This window comes from Cajanus cajan, chromosome 3 (assembly GCF_000230855.2).
Source record: "Cajanus cajan strain Asha chromosome 3, NIPB_CcT2T_4, whole genome shotgun sequence".
NCBI lineage: Eukaryota > Viridiplantae > Streptophyta > Magnoliopsida > Fabales > Fabaceae > Cajanus > Cajanus cajan.
The window spans coordinates 33,999,461-34,014,787 of record NC_138519.1 but is presented as its reverse complement, the minus strand read 5'-3'; the positions used below and the strand labels follow the sequence as shown (position 1 = coordinate 34,014,787).

At 33.4% G+C, this 15,327-nt stretch overlaps 1 protein-coding gene across 3 annotated transcripts in view; it reads left to right on the top strand.

Moving 5' to 3' along the window:
* Positions 1-13,918, top strand: part of LOC109815494 (uncharacterized) — a 47,522-nt gene extending 33,604 nt beyond the window's left edge. For all 3 annotated transcript variants that reach the window (XM_020380238.3, XM_020380242.3, XM_083070853.1), the window contains 9 exons: positions 3-82; positions 218-298; positions 1,001-1,072; positions 1,152-1,257; positions 1,385-1,439; positions 2,022-2,150; positions 2,240-2,357; positions 5,482-5,564; positions 13,142-13,918. In XM_020380238.3, the coding sequence (XP_020235827.1) occupies positions 3-82; positions 218-298; positions 1,001-1,072; positions 1,152-1,257; positions 1,385-1,439; positions 2,022-2,150; positions 2,240-2,357; positions 5,482-5,564; positions 13,142-13,550 (1,133 nt within the window). In that variant the 3' untranslated portion in view covers positions 13,551-13,918. The remainder of the gene's footprint in view (positions 1-2; positions 83-217; positions 299-1,000; positions 1,073-1,151; positions 1,258-1,384; positions 1,440-2,021; positions 2,151-2,239; positions 2,358-5,481; positions 5,565-13,141) is intronic.
* The last annotated feature ends 1,409 nt before the right edge of the window (positions 13,919-15,327 follow it).

The following is a 15,327-nucleotide window of genomic DNA, read 5'->3' as shown; positions in this document are numbered from 1 at the left end:
AGATGGCAAGCTTGGAGACCTTGAAAAGAGGACTTGTCAAGTGCTGTGTAGATTGAGGGATGAAGGAGATGAAGCCAAAGAGGTATCTTCTATAATGAAACTAGTTGTTCATGCCAGTGTAGACAAAAAAATTAAATCCTTTTCCTCTCCAAAGCATAATTTTGTATTTTTCTTTTTTCGTATCCCATAATGACTTTTAGTTATGCTTATATGTAAGGCCCTGAAAGAATTACTTTCTTCAAACTCTTCAAAGCAGAATGACCCAGACTTTGCTAATACACGTGAATCTATTCTCCAGGTAAATATACTTAAAACAACCATGTCATCTTTTCAATTTTGAGGAAAATCCAAATTTTGTTTTCATCAAAGTCAGTGATTATACTTGCAACTTGTAATAGTGCATCACTGCTGATAAATTTATTGACATGGAATCTTGAGTCCTAGTTAAGTTTGTGGTCTAAGTGAATAAACCAAAATGACTTTTCTTAATGTTGATTATGAATTATGATGTCTTAGATAGCATTCATTACATGTTAAATATGTGAATAGCTGTTATTAGAAATTAGGAGGCAGTTACTAAAATTTATCGATTTGATTTATTCTATATATTTATGACTGATTCTTTTGTGCCTTAATATATGATTATAAATAAGACTCGTGTGAACATACAATAGACAACTTTCAGGTATATTCCTTCTATAATATTGGTTTTCCTACTCTTATATTTAATGTTATGCTTGTTAAAATTTGACTAAACAGATTTGAACCTTTTGTTAATTTGAAGCACAAAGAAATTTGTCTTGCATGTAGAAAATTCCTTTTGGTTGGAAATACTAAAATTTCATTAAGAAGGAAAAGTGTTGTAATCTATTTATACCAAATCCTTGGGAATTTGTCTTGCATTTATACTATTTTCAGCTGTCATCATTCTAGTTGGTCATAGCCAAATTTTCTACAACTGCTTTATATCATGATTTTTAACATAGTGAATTTGCAACAGGTCCTTGGCAACTTAACCGCAGTTCACTCATACTTTGATTTATTCTCAAGGAAAATCGACCAAGATGATATGGTGTGTAGGGTCATTAACAAAATTCATTTATTATATTAAAAATTGTTTGATTAATTACATAAAGTTGAGTATTTTCTAGGAGCTTGAGGAGGCTGAGTTGGAGCTAGATATTATACAGAAGGAACATGCATTACCAGGACGAATGGAGGATTCCAAAGATTGGAATAAGATTCCAGGTCTACCCTGTAAGTATTTTATGGTCTAGCTCATATTGATTCTTGTAACCAAAACAGAAGTCTTTGTACAGTTGTTTTTGTTACAAAAAATCCTCCACCCCACTTCAAATTTGTTTTATAAATTTGAATTTTACAGCCTCCAAAAAAGATGTCTCAAGGCTTCAGCAAATCAGAGACTGCATTCGTTCGCTGTAAGTAGTTGTAATTTTCTCTTTTCAAGTATTGATAGACATCGACTTGGAAAAGAATGCTAATTTTTGAAACCCTGTTGATATGACATGATTTACTCACTTTGACTTTAATCTTTGAAATGTGTTCTTCATGCATTGTTTGATTAAGAGGATTCGCTTGCTTTCAAGTGTGAACCATTCTATAAACCTTCCCCTAGGATACAGTTGCCACGATAAATCTTACGGTTTCTTTATCAAATTAGTATGACAATTATTGAATTTGACTGTGCAGCGCTCTTGGGATAATGTATTTCATATTAGCTTGTACTTTTATCTTCCTTTTTGTACAGAAGGCCACTGTATCTTCAGTTCGGTTACTTTCTTCTCTTTAGTTAAAATATCTTGTTATCCCTCTCCTAGTGAACAAAAAAAAAAACATTGTAATCATTGGCAGCTTAGTTTCAGTTTACCGACACTTCTGAGTTTTTATTTTCTGTGTAAAATGTTACCATTTCTTTCAGTCTTTTACCTTTTTTGAAATCTTAACCATTTATGTTGTGATGAATGTGGCTTACTGTTTGAAACTTATTGCGTTGTTATCAGAGAAAAGTCCAAACTTAAAGAAGATATCATAGCCCGCAGGCAAAAGAAAGTACTTATGAGACATGCCCGTCAAAAATATTTGGAAGAAGTGGCTTCACGGGAAGCAGAACTTATGCAAGAACTTGATAGGTTTTAGTTTATTTAAGATTTTGGTCCTTGTTATATATTGTTTTGATTGTTTTTACTGGAAGCTGAGTATTTTTGCAATTATTCAATAGGGAGAGAGCAGTTGAAATTGAAAAGGAGCTGGAGAGACAAAGATTGCTAGAAATAGAGCGTGCTAAAACAAGGGAATTGCGTCATAATCTTGATATGGAAAAGGAGAGACAAACACAGGTAATCACATTCAAGAACAGGAATTGTTATTGTAAAATGATCCCTGGAGTTGATAAATTCAGTGATATTTTCCTTTTTAATCATAGCCATTTACTCTATAAAAAAGGAGATTAGAGAATGTACAAAACATACAATTAATATGCAGTTTTTTTTTTCCAACTAAAAGTATCCGTTGTAGGAAATTGTCTGCCCTTGTCTTCCTTCAGCTTTAGTAGTGCTTCTAAGTGAATGTTGGGACATCAAATGTTGTATTAATTGTTTTTGACCAACTTCTCATTTTGTTAGGTAAAATACTTTGCTTACTTTTGTCGTACTGCTATCATGTTTCAAAAAACATCCTTGTTTTTTGTGCAGTCAAGTATGTTGTTGTACTCTATTGAGTAGATGCACATGTCTTTTATATATAGTGTGTTTAGATGGGGAATTTAAATGGAGTAATTCAATTGTTTGAAGAATTTCAAATTCTTTGAGGTGAAATACCTTGTTTGGATGGAAAATTTATAAAGAATTTGAAATTCAAACATTTGTGAAATTCTTTAAAATAGTAGAATTTTAAATTCTTCAAAAAAAGTAAGAATTTGAAATTTCTCATATTTTTTTTTCTTATTTCACTTATATATTTTATTTTATCTCTTATCTCTTCATGTTTTTAATTATTGAATATTCAAAAATATTTTTAAAATTATTAAATATCATCTAATATTAATTTTTAAAATTATTAAGTATTTAAAAATTAGCTAATATTTATTTTTATAAAATTTAATTTAAAGATATCAACATATAAATATATTTTTAAAATCAATTTTATCATGGTGGAATCAAATTATCATATTCAATCTAACAATTTAAAATTTGATAAATTTGAATTGACTTATCCAAAAAAAATATTTTAAGAATGATAGAAATTGAAATCAAAGTAATTCAAATACCAATAATTTAAAATTCCTTGAATTTATAAAATTTCTCATCCAAATACACTTATGGTGTGTTTGGATGAGGAATTTATATAGGTTAATTCATTTATTTGAAGAATTTCAAATTCTTTGAGGTGAAATGCTTTGTTTGGATGAGGAATTTACAAAGAATTTGAAATCCAAGCATTTGTAAATTTCCTTAAAATAGTAGAATTTCAAATTCTCTCAAAAATGGGAGAATTTGAAATTCTTCATATTTGTTTTTCTTATTTCACCTATATATTTTATCTTATCTCTTCATTCTTTTAATTATTGGATATTCAAAAATATTTTTAAAATTATTAAATATTATCTTATATTAATTTTTAAAATTATTAAATATTATCTAATATTAATTTTTAAAATTATTAAATATTTAAAAATGGATTAATATTTATTTTTATAAAATTTAATTTAAAAATCTCAACATATAAATATATTTTTAAAATCAATTTTACTACGACGGAATCAAATTATCATATTTAACCTAACAATTTAAAATTTAAGAAATTTGAATTGACTCATCCAAACAAAATATTTTAAGAATGATAGAAATTGAAATCAAAGTAATTCAAATACCAAGAATTTAAAATTTTTTGAATTTGTAAAATTCTTCATCCAAACACACTATTAAGTCATTGACTCACTTGTTCTCATTTTTCACTTTTACAAGTCTTCTTTCAAAAGCACGTGCATTGTGTTCCTGCAAAGTGATAAGACTATGCTAATATAGTTTTACACGATAAAAGCGAGCATAAACATTGTGTTTTAGCATCGTTTTAATATGACATTAGGTTTCATCTTATGAAAACATGTATCGCCTTTTTGTTCTGTAAAACTTGTTTCTTTCAATTATCTTGTGTGGAAGACTCTTGTTATTTTATTAGGCTTATTTATTTTGTTTGTTTAACCAAAATACTCAGAGGATTGTGAAACATCCGTTTTCCTAACAGCTAGCATTTCTCTTCACTTGATAGGGTTACATCCCTAGTCCCTACAAAATAGAATGATCAACATTGTTGAGTGTTGCTTGGCATTAGAAACAGACTTGACGTAATTTGCTCCCAAAAGTTAGCTCAGGGGAAGAATTGCCCAATTCTTATAAGAACTTTTCTGATTGTATACCTAACCATTATGGGACATCTTAACACACCTCTCATGCCCAAGTCTGAACATTAGCTGGTGGCCCAACATTAAAACTGGATAAGCTATGATACTATATTAGAAACAAATTAGGCCTTGCTCACTCCTGAAAGTTAGCTCAAGGGAGGAGGGCTGCCCAAGTCTTGCAAGAATTATTCTAGTCATATTCCTAGCAAATGTAGAAAATCTTAACACCATGAATGACTGATGATGCTGAGTAATAGAGATATATAGAGAAGTTGAGGAAGAGAATATTTCTGAATTGTAAATATGTATTCAACCCACTGAATAGAAAGAGTAGATGTAGTTTATATAGAGACAACAGTTCTTAACAGAAGCTGTTGGGCTATAACAGCTGCTGGGCCATAAAAGAAAATAATAAATGACTAACAGCATCAACTGAGCAAGTTATACAACAGAAAATAATAAAACAGAATAATGCAAGGTCCTACACTAGTGCTGTACATATAAATAAAATAAGGAGTAAAACTATAGTCCAAAACTGAGGAAAAGTAAAGCATGGGAAGACTACCTAATGCTATATAGGTATTTATTGAGATTGCTGGCATATGCACCCCACCTAGGAAGTAAAACTAGGTAGTTTTTCTACATAAACTCCGTCTTTCATATCACCATGAAAGGAATTCTTGATGTCAAATTAATGAAGAGATCAGTGTCAAATAGCAACCATATCTACAATTTGTTCTGGTGTATGGTATTTTTGTTAAATCTCGTGGAGGAACAATATTCCTCAGTTCCAGTGGAATAGGTCCAGCAATCCTCAAGGATCCTGTTAGTAGGTATTCTTCAGAGTGTGGCATTCCTTTGTCGATTTCTTTGTTATTTCATTAAATTCCATTATCCTTGTCTTATGATATATATATATATATATATATATATATATATATATATATATATATATATATTATTTATTTATTTTCTTCTTTTTTTAGTTGAAGAGGCTTGGAAAAAGTTGTTTCTTTTTCTGCTCCAGGGCTTTAAAATAATACCTCTTCCTTTATATGCAGAGAGAACTTCAACGTGAAATAGAGCAAGCAGAATCAGGACTTCGACCATCTCGGCGTGATTTTCCTTCCTCCACTCACAGTAGGTAAGTTTTTATATTAATTACCATATACAGGTGTTCTACGAAACTTTATCCTTGCAATGAATGTTCTGGTTATAAATAAATTTCTTTCTCTATTCTGTTGGAAAGAACAGATGTGTTTTGTGCTTCTTTTCATGGGTTTTGTATTTGCTTCATGGGATTTTTGTGGGTTGCTCATCTAGTAGACTACGTAGGGATATTTCATCGATAGAGCTGGTAGTGGAAGCTTAAAGTCTGGAATTACTTTGACCAGTTCATCAATGGAAGCTTGACCAACAATATTTCTCTCTGGATCCCATCCATTTTCAGGCCAGCTGCCTACTATCATACTGTCATGTTCTTGACCAGGTGACAGTGGCAGCACATACGGTGAAAATGTTGATGGAAGCAAGGATTCCAGGGGTACCAGCAGCATTGTAGTGATGGCCAGTCTAGTAGATTTGAGTCCCAAAGACGTGGTTTAAGGGGAAGCAAGTCGGGGAAACATGGTGAACATATGATGGTGGTCACAACGATCAGACTGCTGAGTACTTGGCCTCATAGCATAAACTTAAGTTGTTTCATAGCTCGAAATTAGTTTTATATCTCCTAACTCTTTGATATAAAACCCTTCATGAGCCTTTGCCTAATACCTCAAAGGCTCAAACTTTAGAGAGGGTTGATTCTTATCATGGAATTAAAGCCTCAATGTCCAAGCGGTCAAGAATTAAATACTTGCAGCCCCCATCTTCTAGTTGAATTTTAGCCCTAAATGCTTTTTAGATAGTTGGTTCATAACACTAATGTTGGATAGGAATCCCAAAATTTATGGGATATTATTATGTTGCAGAATTTCAGGTTAGGGTCTACAATTTATTCTTTATTGTTGTTACTGATTTATAGGGATTCCTATTTAATTATAGGAATTTCCTATTATTTGTTTCCTTTTTTATCTCCCTGTTTTACCTATTTATGTACTAGACCAATCATTTGAATAAAATAAGAACAATGATTTCTTCCGATTCTGATAATATGGTATCAAGAGCCTACTCTTCTTCATCTTGGATGAAAACTCAATACAGTTTCATGGCTGATGTGCCACCCACACAACCATCCACACTAGAAAATATTTCGCCTTCCAATAGAAACCTAAACAACTCAGTCCATATGGCTTCATCCTTCCAACCTATTGACCTAAACCCCTCAATTCAAATAACCCAACACAAATTAAATAGGTTAAACTTCCGATAATGGTACCAGTCAGTCCTTCTTGTCATCAAAGGGAAAGGAAAAATGGGCTCTTATAGGGACTTTTGAAACTCTACCAATGACTGATCCTTCCTACAATAACTGAGATGCAGAGAATTCCATTGTCATGGCTTGGTTGATTAACTCAATGGAACTTAAAATTGGAAGAACTTACCTTTTCTGCAAAATTGCACATGAAATATGGACCACTATTCAGGAGATGTACTCGGACCTCCAAAGCTCTGCCCAATGCTTTGAAATAAGGTCAGCTTTGCGTAATACTCGACAAGGTAACAAATCTGTAATTGAGTATTTTAATATGATGGTCAAATTATGGCAAGAAATGGACTTGTTCTATACTATTTAATGGAAATGTTTTGAGGATAAATTGTTATGTGACCAAATATTGGAAAAAAGAGAGGGTATTTGATTTCCTTCAAGGACTTGCAAAAGAATTAGATGAAGTTAGGGGATGGATCCTTGGCCTCAAAGCACTACCATCTCTCAAGGAAGCCTTTGCCATGGTTAGAAGTGAAGAAAGTAGGAGGAAAGTGATGTTGCAAAACAATCCTACAATTGAGGATCCTCATCTAAACTCAGCTCTTGTATCTCGAAAAAATGGTCTAAAGACTATCTGTCCTAAAGAGGCCAAGACATGGTGTGATTATTTCCAAAATCCTTACCACATCAAGGAGACATGCTGACTCATTCATGGAAAACCTGCAGATTGGAAACCTAAAAGTAAGCGCAAAGCTGCTGCCTCTGTTAATGTTGTTGAATCTTTTGCAGATTTAAAAAAAAAGCAATGTTCTATTATTTTTTCTGATGAGTGAATGGATATGCTAAAGAACCTACTCTCTCAACTCAAACTTGAAGCTTTTGCACCATCACACTCTACAGCAAACATTGCTCACAAAGGTAATGGTTAGTTTTCTTTCTTGTCTAGACAGGAAAATACAGGAGAATGGATCCTAGATTCCATTGCTACTAACCATATGATGGGGTCATTTGCTGACTTTACGTCATACAAGAAAGTTGATAAAGGTGTCACTATTACAGTAGCTGGTGGTAATTCATCAATGGTAGCTGGTACTAGTGACTTAAACTTGTCAGGACTAAAACTAAAATTTTTCCTTTATGTTTCTAAATTAAAATACAATCTCATATGTGTCGGTAAATTGACTAAAGATCTACCCTTCTCATTGTACTTTTTACCCTTAAAGTCGGATTCTCCTTAAACCATCTCCCTGTCAACCGTGTTAGATTCAAATGTTTTTCTATGGCACAATTGCCTTGGTCTTCCTAATTTCAATTATTTGAAACACTTGTATCCAGATTTATTCATCAATAAAAATATTTCTTCTTTTAGGTGTGAACATTGCATTCTTGCAAAACAATCTCAAACTAATTATCCCTCTCATCCCTATCAACCATCACAACCCTTCCACCTCATTCATAGTGATATATAGGGTCCTTCTCGAATTCCTAACATAAATGGAGCCAGATGGTTTATCACCTTTATAGATTACCATACTCATGTGTGTTGGGTGTACCTCTTGAAAGAAAAATCTGAAGCTAGCACAACCTTTAAACAGTTTCATAAACTTGTTACCAATATTTTTGGGTCATCAATTCACATCCTTTGTATTGATAATGGGCGGGAATACTTCTCTAATGATCTTAATGGTTACCTAGAGAAACATGGCATTTTCCATCAAAGTTCTTGCAACCATACCTCGCAACAAAACAGGGTTGCTGAAAGAAAAAATCGGCACATTTTGGAGTTTGCTCGTTCTCTTATGTTCACCAGAAATGTTCCAAACCATTTTTGGGGAGAAGCTGTGTTAACTGCTACCTATCTTATAAATCGTCTTTGCTCTAAACCTCTCCAATTTTTAACCCCTCTTAACTGTCTAAAAGGCTTTTTACCTTTAGTTAGAATATTGGAGTTTATTCAACAAAAAATATTCGAATGTTTAGTCTTTGTTCATAACTCAAGTCCTACAAGAGGAAAACTAGATCCAAAATCTCATAAATACCTATTCCTTGGCTATTATCCCACACACAAAGGGTACAAATGTTATTGCCCAAAATCCAAAAGGTTCTACATATCATGTGATACCACTAGGGATGGCAAAAATACCTGCACCCGCGGGTATTTGCAGGTAAAATTCGCTACGGATAATAAATGGATAGGTTAATTGGGTACCCGCGAATAATGGGGACGAATAATTTTTTACCCGTTTATAAACGAGGCAGGTACCCGCGGGTACCCGTTTAATAATACTTCTTAAATATCCTAATTATCCTTGTACCACATAACCCTAAAGCTACACTCTCATCTTTGTGATATGAGACTTTCACTTACTTGTGAGATTGATGTATTTTAAATTATTGATTATCTTGTATTTTTATTATTATTTCAACAAAATTAACGTTAAATACAAGTTCAAAATTAACATTGAATTTTTATTTTTAATATTTCAATGACATTAAATATAAACATAAAATTATTTGTAATAATTTTTTTAATTTCTTAAAAATTTTATAAATATCCATGGCAATGTTGTCAAATATCCGCTATAACGACGTTATAACAGAAAAACGTAGCGGTTCAAGTCCAAACCGCCATTTGCCATCCGTTTTATGAAGGTTTATGGCGGTGTCCGCCATTTCCGATATGGCGCCCACCATGGTCATGGTGCCGTGAAGCTTTATGGCGGTCATGAAGGGTTTTTTTTTTTTTTTGAAAAAACCTATTTTTGGGCTTTGAAACAGGCGCAAATGGAATGAGCCCTAATTTTGTTTTGGCCTGACTCACTTCTCCCTCAGTCGCGTGAAGTTTTACACTTGGAAGAGGAGGTCACGCACAGTCGCACAATCTGCCCTAGGTTTTAAACCTCTCTGGTCACCTTCGTTCAACTCCGATCGCTGCTGTCCGGTCACCTTCGTTCAACTCCGATCGCTGCTGTCCGGTCACCTTTTTGACCGACCATCTGAACCGCGGTGGCCTAACACTCTGGCGAGCAACCACGGGTCCACGACGTGTGTACAACACTTACGGAAGTCGAAACTGCCCCTATCCACCGTCCTTCACCGTCCCTTGGTCCCCTTTCTAGTCGGCGACCTGAACCGTGGTAGCCCAGCGCTCCGGCGAGCTACTCCGACGACATAGATAAACATAAAATTTCATTTTTTTTTTCAATTTTAGTCCTTTTTTTTTTTTTTCAATTTTAATCCTCCTCCTCCTCCTTTTATTTTTTCAGTTTTAATTCTCCATTTTTTTTCCAGTTTTAATCCTTTTTTTTTTTTTCTTTTCAGTTTTAATCTTCCTCCTTTTATTTTTTCAGTTTTAATTCTCCTTTTTTTTTCTCTTCAGTTTTAATCCTTCTTTTAGTTTTTCCTACTCTTTTGAGTCCTTTCTTAATGAATTATGGTATTGTTATGATATTTAAGTATTTAAGTTGATATTATGTTGCTTTTAATTTAGTTTTGTTGCTTGTTATTTATTTTGTTGTTTTCTTTATATATATATATATTATTTATTTATTTATTTTTTGTCCGCCATGGTGTCTGCCGTAGGCCGCCATAGCATCTGCCATAGAGTTATAAAGGATTTTCGGCCTCACCGTCATAGACCGTTATGCGTTATCGATAACCTTGATCCATGGATAACCATGGATATCCGTGGGTATTCAAGAAATTCATAGATATCCGCTTAATGGATACCCGCATGGATATGAAGCGAGTATGAGACCAATTTTCATCCAGCAGGGCGGGGATGAATTTACTATTACCCGCCCTCATGGGGCCCCATTGCCATCCCTAGATACCACTTTTCTTGAAAATCAATCTTTTTTTCACAATGATTCATTTCAGTGGGAGAATATGATTGAACCTCATCATTGAGATCTTTTCATCTCTCTTCCCAATTTCTCTTCCTTTACCTAAACCTATACAAAAAGAATTCGAAACAGAATCAACACAAATAACTAGTCAAGGGGGGAGTATTAGAAAAGAGGACTCAAAATGAGTTCAAATTTTTTTCAAAATTCTACACTGGGAGACATAGTGTTCCTTTGCAAGGTCAATCTTCAGACCTGGAGTCAAATCATGTGGAAGCAGTAGACTGTAACACTGAAGGTAATTGTGTAGTTGAAAATCTTAATGTTGAAAATGATATTATAGATGAATTTGACTTGCCTATTTCCTCAAGGAAAGGAGTTAGATCTTGTACAAAGCATTCTGTATCAATTTTCCTCACATATTTTAACCTATCTCCGAGATATAGAGCTTTTGTTACAAAATTGAATAGAGTTCAGATCCCAAACACTGTCTTTGATGCTCTAAAAGACGAAAAACGGAGAGCTGTTGTCCTAGAGGAAATGGCTGCACTAGAAGAAAATAAGACCTGGGATATTGTCAAGCTTCCCAAGGATAAGAAAGTTGTGGGCTGCCTATGTATATTTACCACAAAAATTGGTGCAAATGGGAAGATAGACAGATATAAGGTGAGGCTAGTGGCCCAAGGCTATATCCAAACCCATGGTATAGAATTCTATTAGAATTCTCATTTCTCTTGCAAATTTGGATTGGAAACTACATTAATTAGATGTGAAGAATATTTTCTTGAATGGGAAGTTGGAGGAGGAAGTTTATATGAAACTGCCCCCTGGATTTGATGGAGAAAAGAATAATATTGTGTGCAGGTTATATAAGTCCCTATATGGACTGAAACAGTCCCCAAGGGCCTGGTTCACAAGATTCAGCACCACTATGAAACAACTTGGCTATGTTCAGTGCCAAGTAGACCACACCCTTTTTGTAATAAAATTCAAAGATGAAAGAAGGGCTATTCTTATTGTCTATGTAGATGACATGGTAATCACAGGTGATGACGATCAAGAAATTGACAATCTCAAAAGTTGTTTGCAAGCAGAATTCAAGGTTAAAGATCTTGGACAGCTTCAATACTTTCTTGGGATGGAAATAGCTAGAAGCAAGAAAGGTATTTTCATCTCACAAGGAAGTACACTCTTGATTTGTTTCGAGAAGTAGGGAAATTAGGGTGTAGACCTGCAACAACTCCCCTAGACCGAAATTGGAAGCGCAAGATTATTGAAGATGATCCTCTAGTTGAGAAGGAGAGATATCAATGCCTTGTAGGAAAACTAATCTACCTATCTCTCACTAGACCAGATATTGCTTACAGTGTTAGTGTGGTTAGTCAATTTATGCATTCTCCTAAGAAGAGACATCTAGATGTTGTAAATCAGATTCTTCGTTATCTCAAAAGTACTCCTGGAAAGGGATTACTGTTTAGAAAAAATGAACACAGAAGTGGAGTGTTTTGCAGATGCTGATAGGGCAGGTTTAGTTGAAGATTCAAAGTCTACCACAAGATACTGTACAAAAGTATGGGGGAAATTGGTGACATGGATAAGTAAAAAATAATTAGTTGTTGCAAGAAGCAGTGCAGAGGTAAATATAGAGCAATTGCTCAAGGAGTTTTTGAATTGATTTGGATAAAAAGATTAGTGCATGATTTATTTATTCCCCTTCAAGAGCCTGTGAAACTATATAGTGATAGCAAGTCAGCCATCAACATAGTACATAACCCATTGCAACATGACAGGATGAAACATGTAAGAATTGACTGAAACTTCATCAAGTCAGAAATGAAAAATGGTACATTTTCTCTACATTATGTTCCAACCAAATTACAAGTAGATCTGTTGACAAAGGCTTTGTTGAAGTCAGATTTTGAGTCTAATGTTAGCAAGCTGGGAATGATTAGCATCTATTCACCAGTTTGAGGGGGAGTGTTGGATAGGAATTCCCAAATTTATGGGATATTATTATGTTGCAAAATTTCAAGGATTAGGGTCTACAATTTATTCTTTATTGATGATACTGATTTATAGGGATTCCTATTTAATTATAGGAATTGCCTATTATTTGTTTCTTTTTTTATCTCCCTGTTTTACCTATTTATGTACTAGACCAATCATTTGAATAAAATAAAAAGAATGATTTTATTCTGATAATAACTAATTATAAGAAACTCTGATACTTTTTAAATGGCTTAAATATGTTTTTTCTTATTATGTTTTTTGGTTTCGGTCCTTTCGAAATCACTTTTTTTTTTCCCCTGTAAAATGATCCTTTTAAAATTTTTCTTTTTTATTTTAGTTCTTATTTTGTTTTATTCTTTAAAATATAACTGTTTTTGCTTTTCCTTTTCTTGCTCCGGGAGCATAGGGTTTTTGGCTTTACCAAATCTCCTGTTGGTATCTTTCCATAATTGAATGATAAATTGTTTGATATGATTTGGTGGGTTTCTCTTCTTGCAGTCGACCTAGGGATAGATTCCGCGAAAGAGAAAATGGAAGATCTGGTAGTGAAGGGAGCACCAGAGCTGGTAGTGGAAGCTTACAGCCTGAAAATCCTTCCACCAGTTCATCACCAACTATAGTCCTTTCCGGATCTCGGGCGTTCTCTGGACAGCTGCCTACTATCTTACAGTCACGTGACCGGCAGGATGACACCAGCAGCATGTACGAAGAAAACGTCGATGGAAGCAAAGATTCAGGGGACACCAGCAGCATTGGAGATCCAGAGCTAGTATCAGCATTTGATGGACAGCCTGGTGGATATGGTTCTCAAAGGCACAGTTCAAGAGGAGGCAAGGCAAGGCAAGTTGGCGAACGTAGAGACAGAGACAGCAGACGTGAAGGGAAGTGGGAGAGGAAACATTCATAGCTAGTCAGCATGGAGTTGTGCATTGATCAGGTATTTATGTATATGTATATAATATGTGTTTATATATTATATATATACATGCACAAAGAGCAGCACCTACATTGCCAACAGAACCAAACCTTTGAATTGGACATTTGTAGAAGCTTGAATTCTACGCAGAACCATGGGGAACATGTCTCTTCGGGTCTGCTACATTGTTTTAGATCATTAAGTATGGCTGAACTAGATGCTGGTCCATATTTTGGGCAACTGTATTAGTTTCTGTACAATAGTGTGTGTGACTGCCTAATAGATTATTCCCATGGCGATATACAATATCAAAAAAGTTCACCTTCAGCTGCAATTTTAGTATTTATATTTTCTTTGAATCATTAAATCTTCCTTCGGCCACTAGTTAAAGTTTGTTTCAGTGACTGTAAGTTTACCGCGTGACTAAATTAACCTATTAGATTCCTACAGATGAAAAAAATAACTATGGTGGTAATTGTTTTGTTTGATCATGTTCATTTTTTTAGATATTGGATGGTGTTTGTGTTGAGACAATTTTGCTTGTGTCCATGTTTAATTCAAAAGTTTTAGGGTCAATTTTGTGAACTTAAATTCAGTCCAATCAAGATCCGACAAATACGTGGACATGATCATGTTAATTTGATTTGTTAACATAATATATTAATTCTAACATAACATATAATTAGACTATAAAATTTTAAAAACTTTTAACAATATTAAGATTTATTTTACAATATGTATTCTAAGATAAATAATATTGATACTAATATAATATTATAGTAACGATAAGTTATTGAAAAGTTACTGTAATGAAAGACTAAACAATATTCATCAAAATTAGAGTTTATAATACAACTAGTGATTGATATCAAATATACACGTACTATATACATAATATAATATCAATTGTAAAATAAATTTAAATGTTGGTGGATATCTATATAATACAAGATTATATCAAAGTAGTCATCAACCAAAAATTAAGTTATCTCTAGCGTGACTAGTCTCCTATTATACGAGTTATTTTGTTAATCTTATCATGTTCTCATATCATATGATTATTGCAATTTCAACTACAAAAAAAAAAACAGAGAGTTTATGAAAAGAATTCAACATAATGGTTTATAAAAACATCATCATATTAAAATATTTCAACTTACAACAAGATATCATTATCATTATAGCAACTTAACATATCACAGCATGTTCATCACATCACCATATGTACATATACATCATCTAATATGTTGTTATATATCAATTATAGAGATCTTCATTTTATGATGAATAGTTTAAGTGATTTGACTCTACCGAATTACAACACCTGATATAATACCAAAAATGACGACTGCATTAAGGCCAAAAATAGCAGCTAGCATAAGGCTAGAAGCAATGATTAACATATGCTAGATCTTAGGTTCCACTACTTAAACAAGGAAGTATGATACTATGTCACGATAGAACAGTTTGAGTATGAGCCCATCAACTATTCTCCAAATATCACAACTTTTTGATACTAGGTTAGAAACTAAGTTCCCGATCCAGTAATTTACTCGGTTGGTCATTTATATAGATGTGTCTCAACCTTGTTTACATATAGATACCACATAAAATCTAGAGGAGACAACTAAAAATAATTTATCTGTTTAGAGGCCAATTTACCTATTGAAGTGTTTTAATCGGGCTCTCAGAGCACCATGATGTATATTCGCACAATAAGATATTAAGTTTGAAAACATCTTTAACTCTTTTATAGTTTTTATGTATC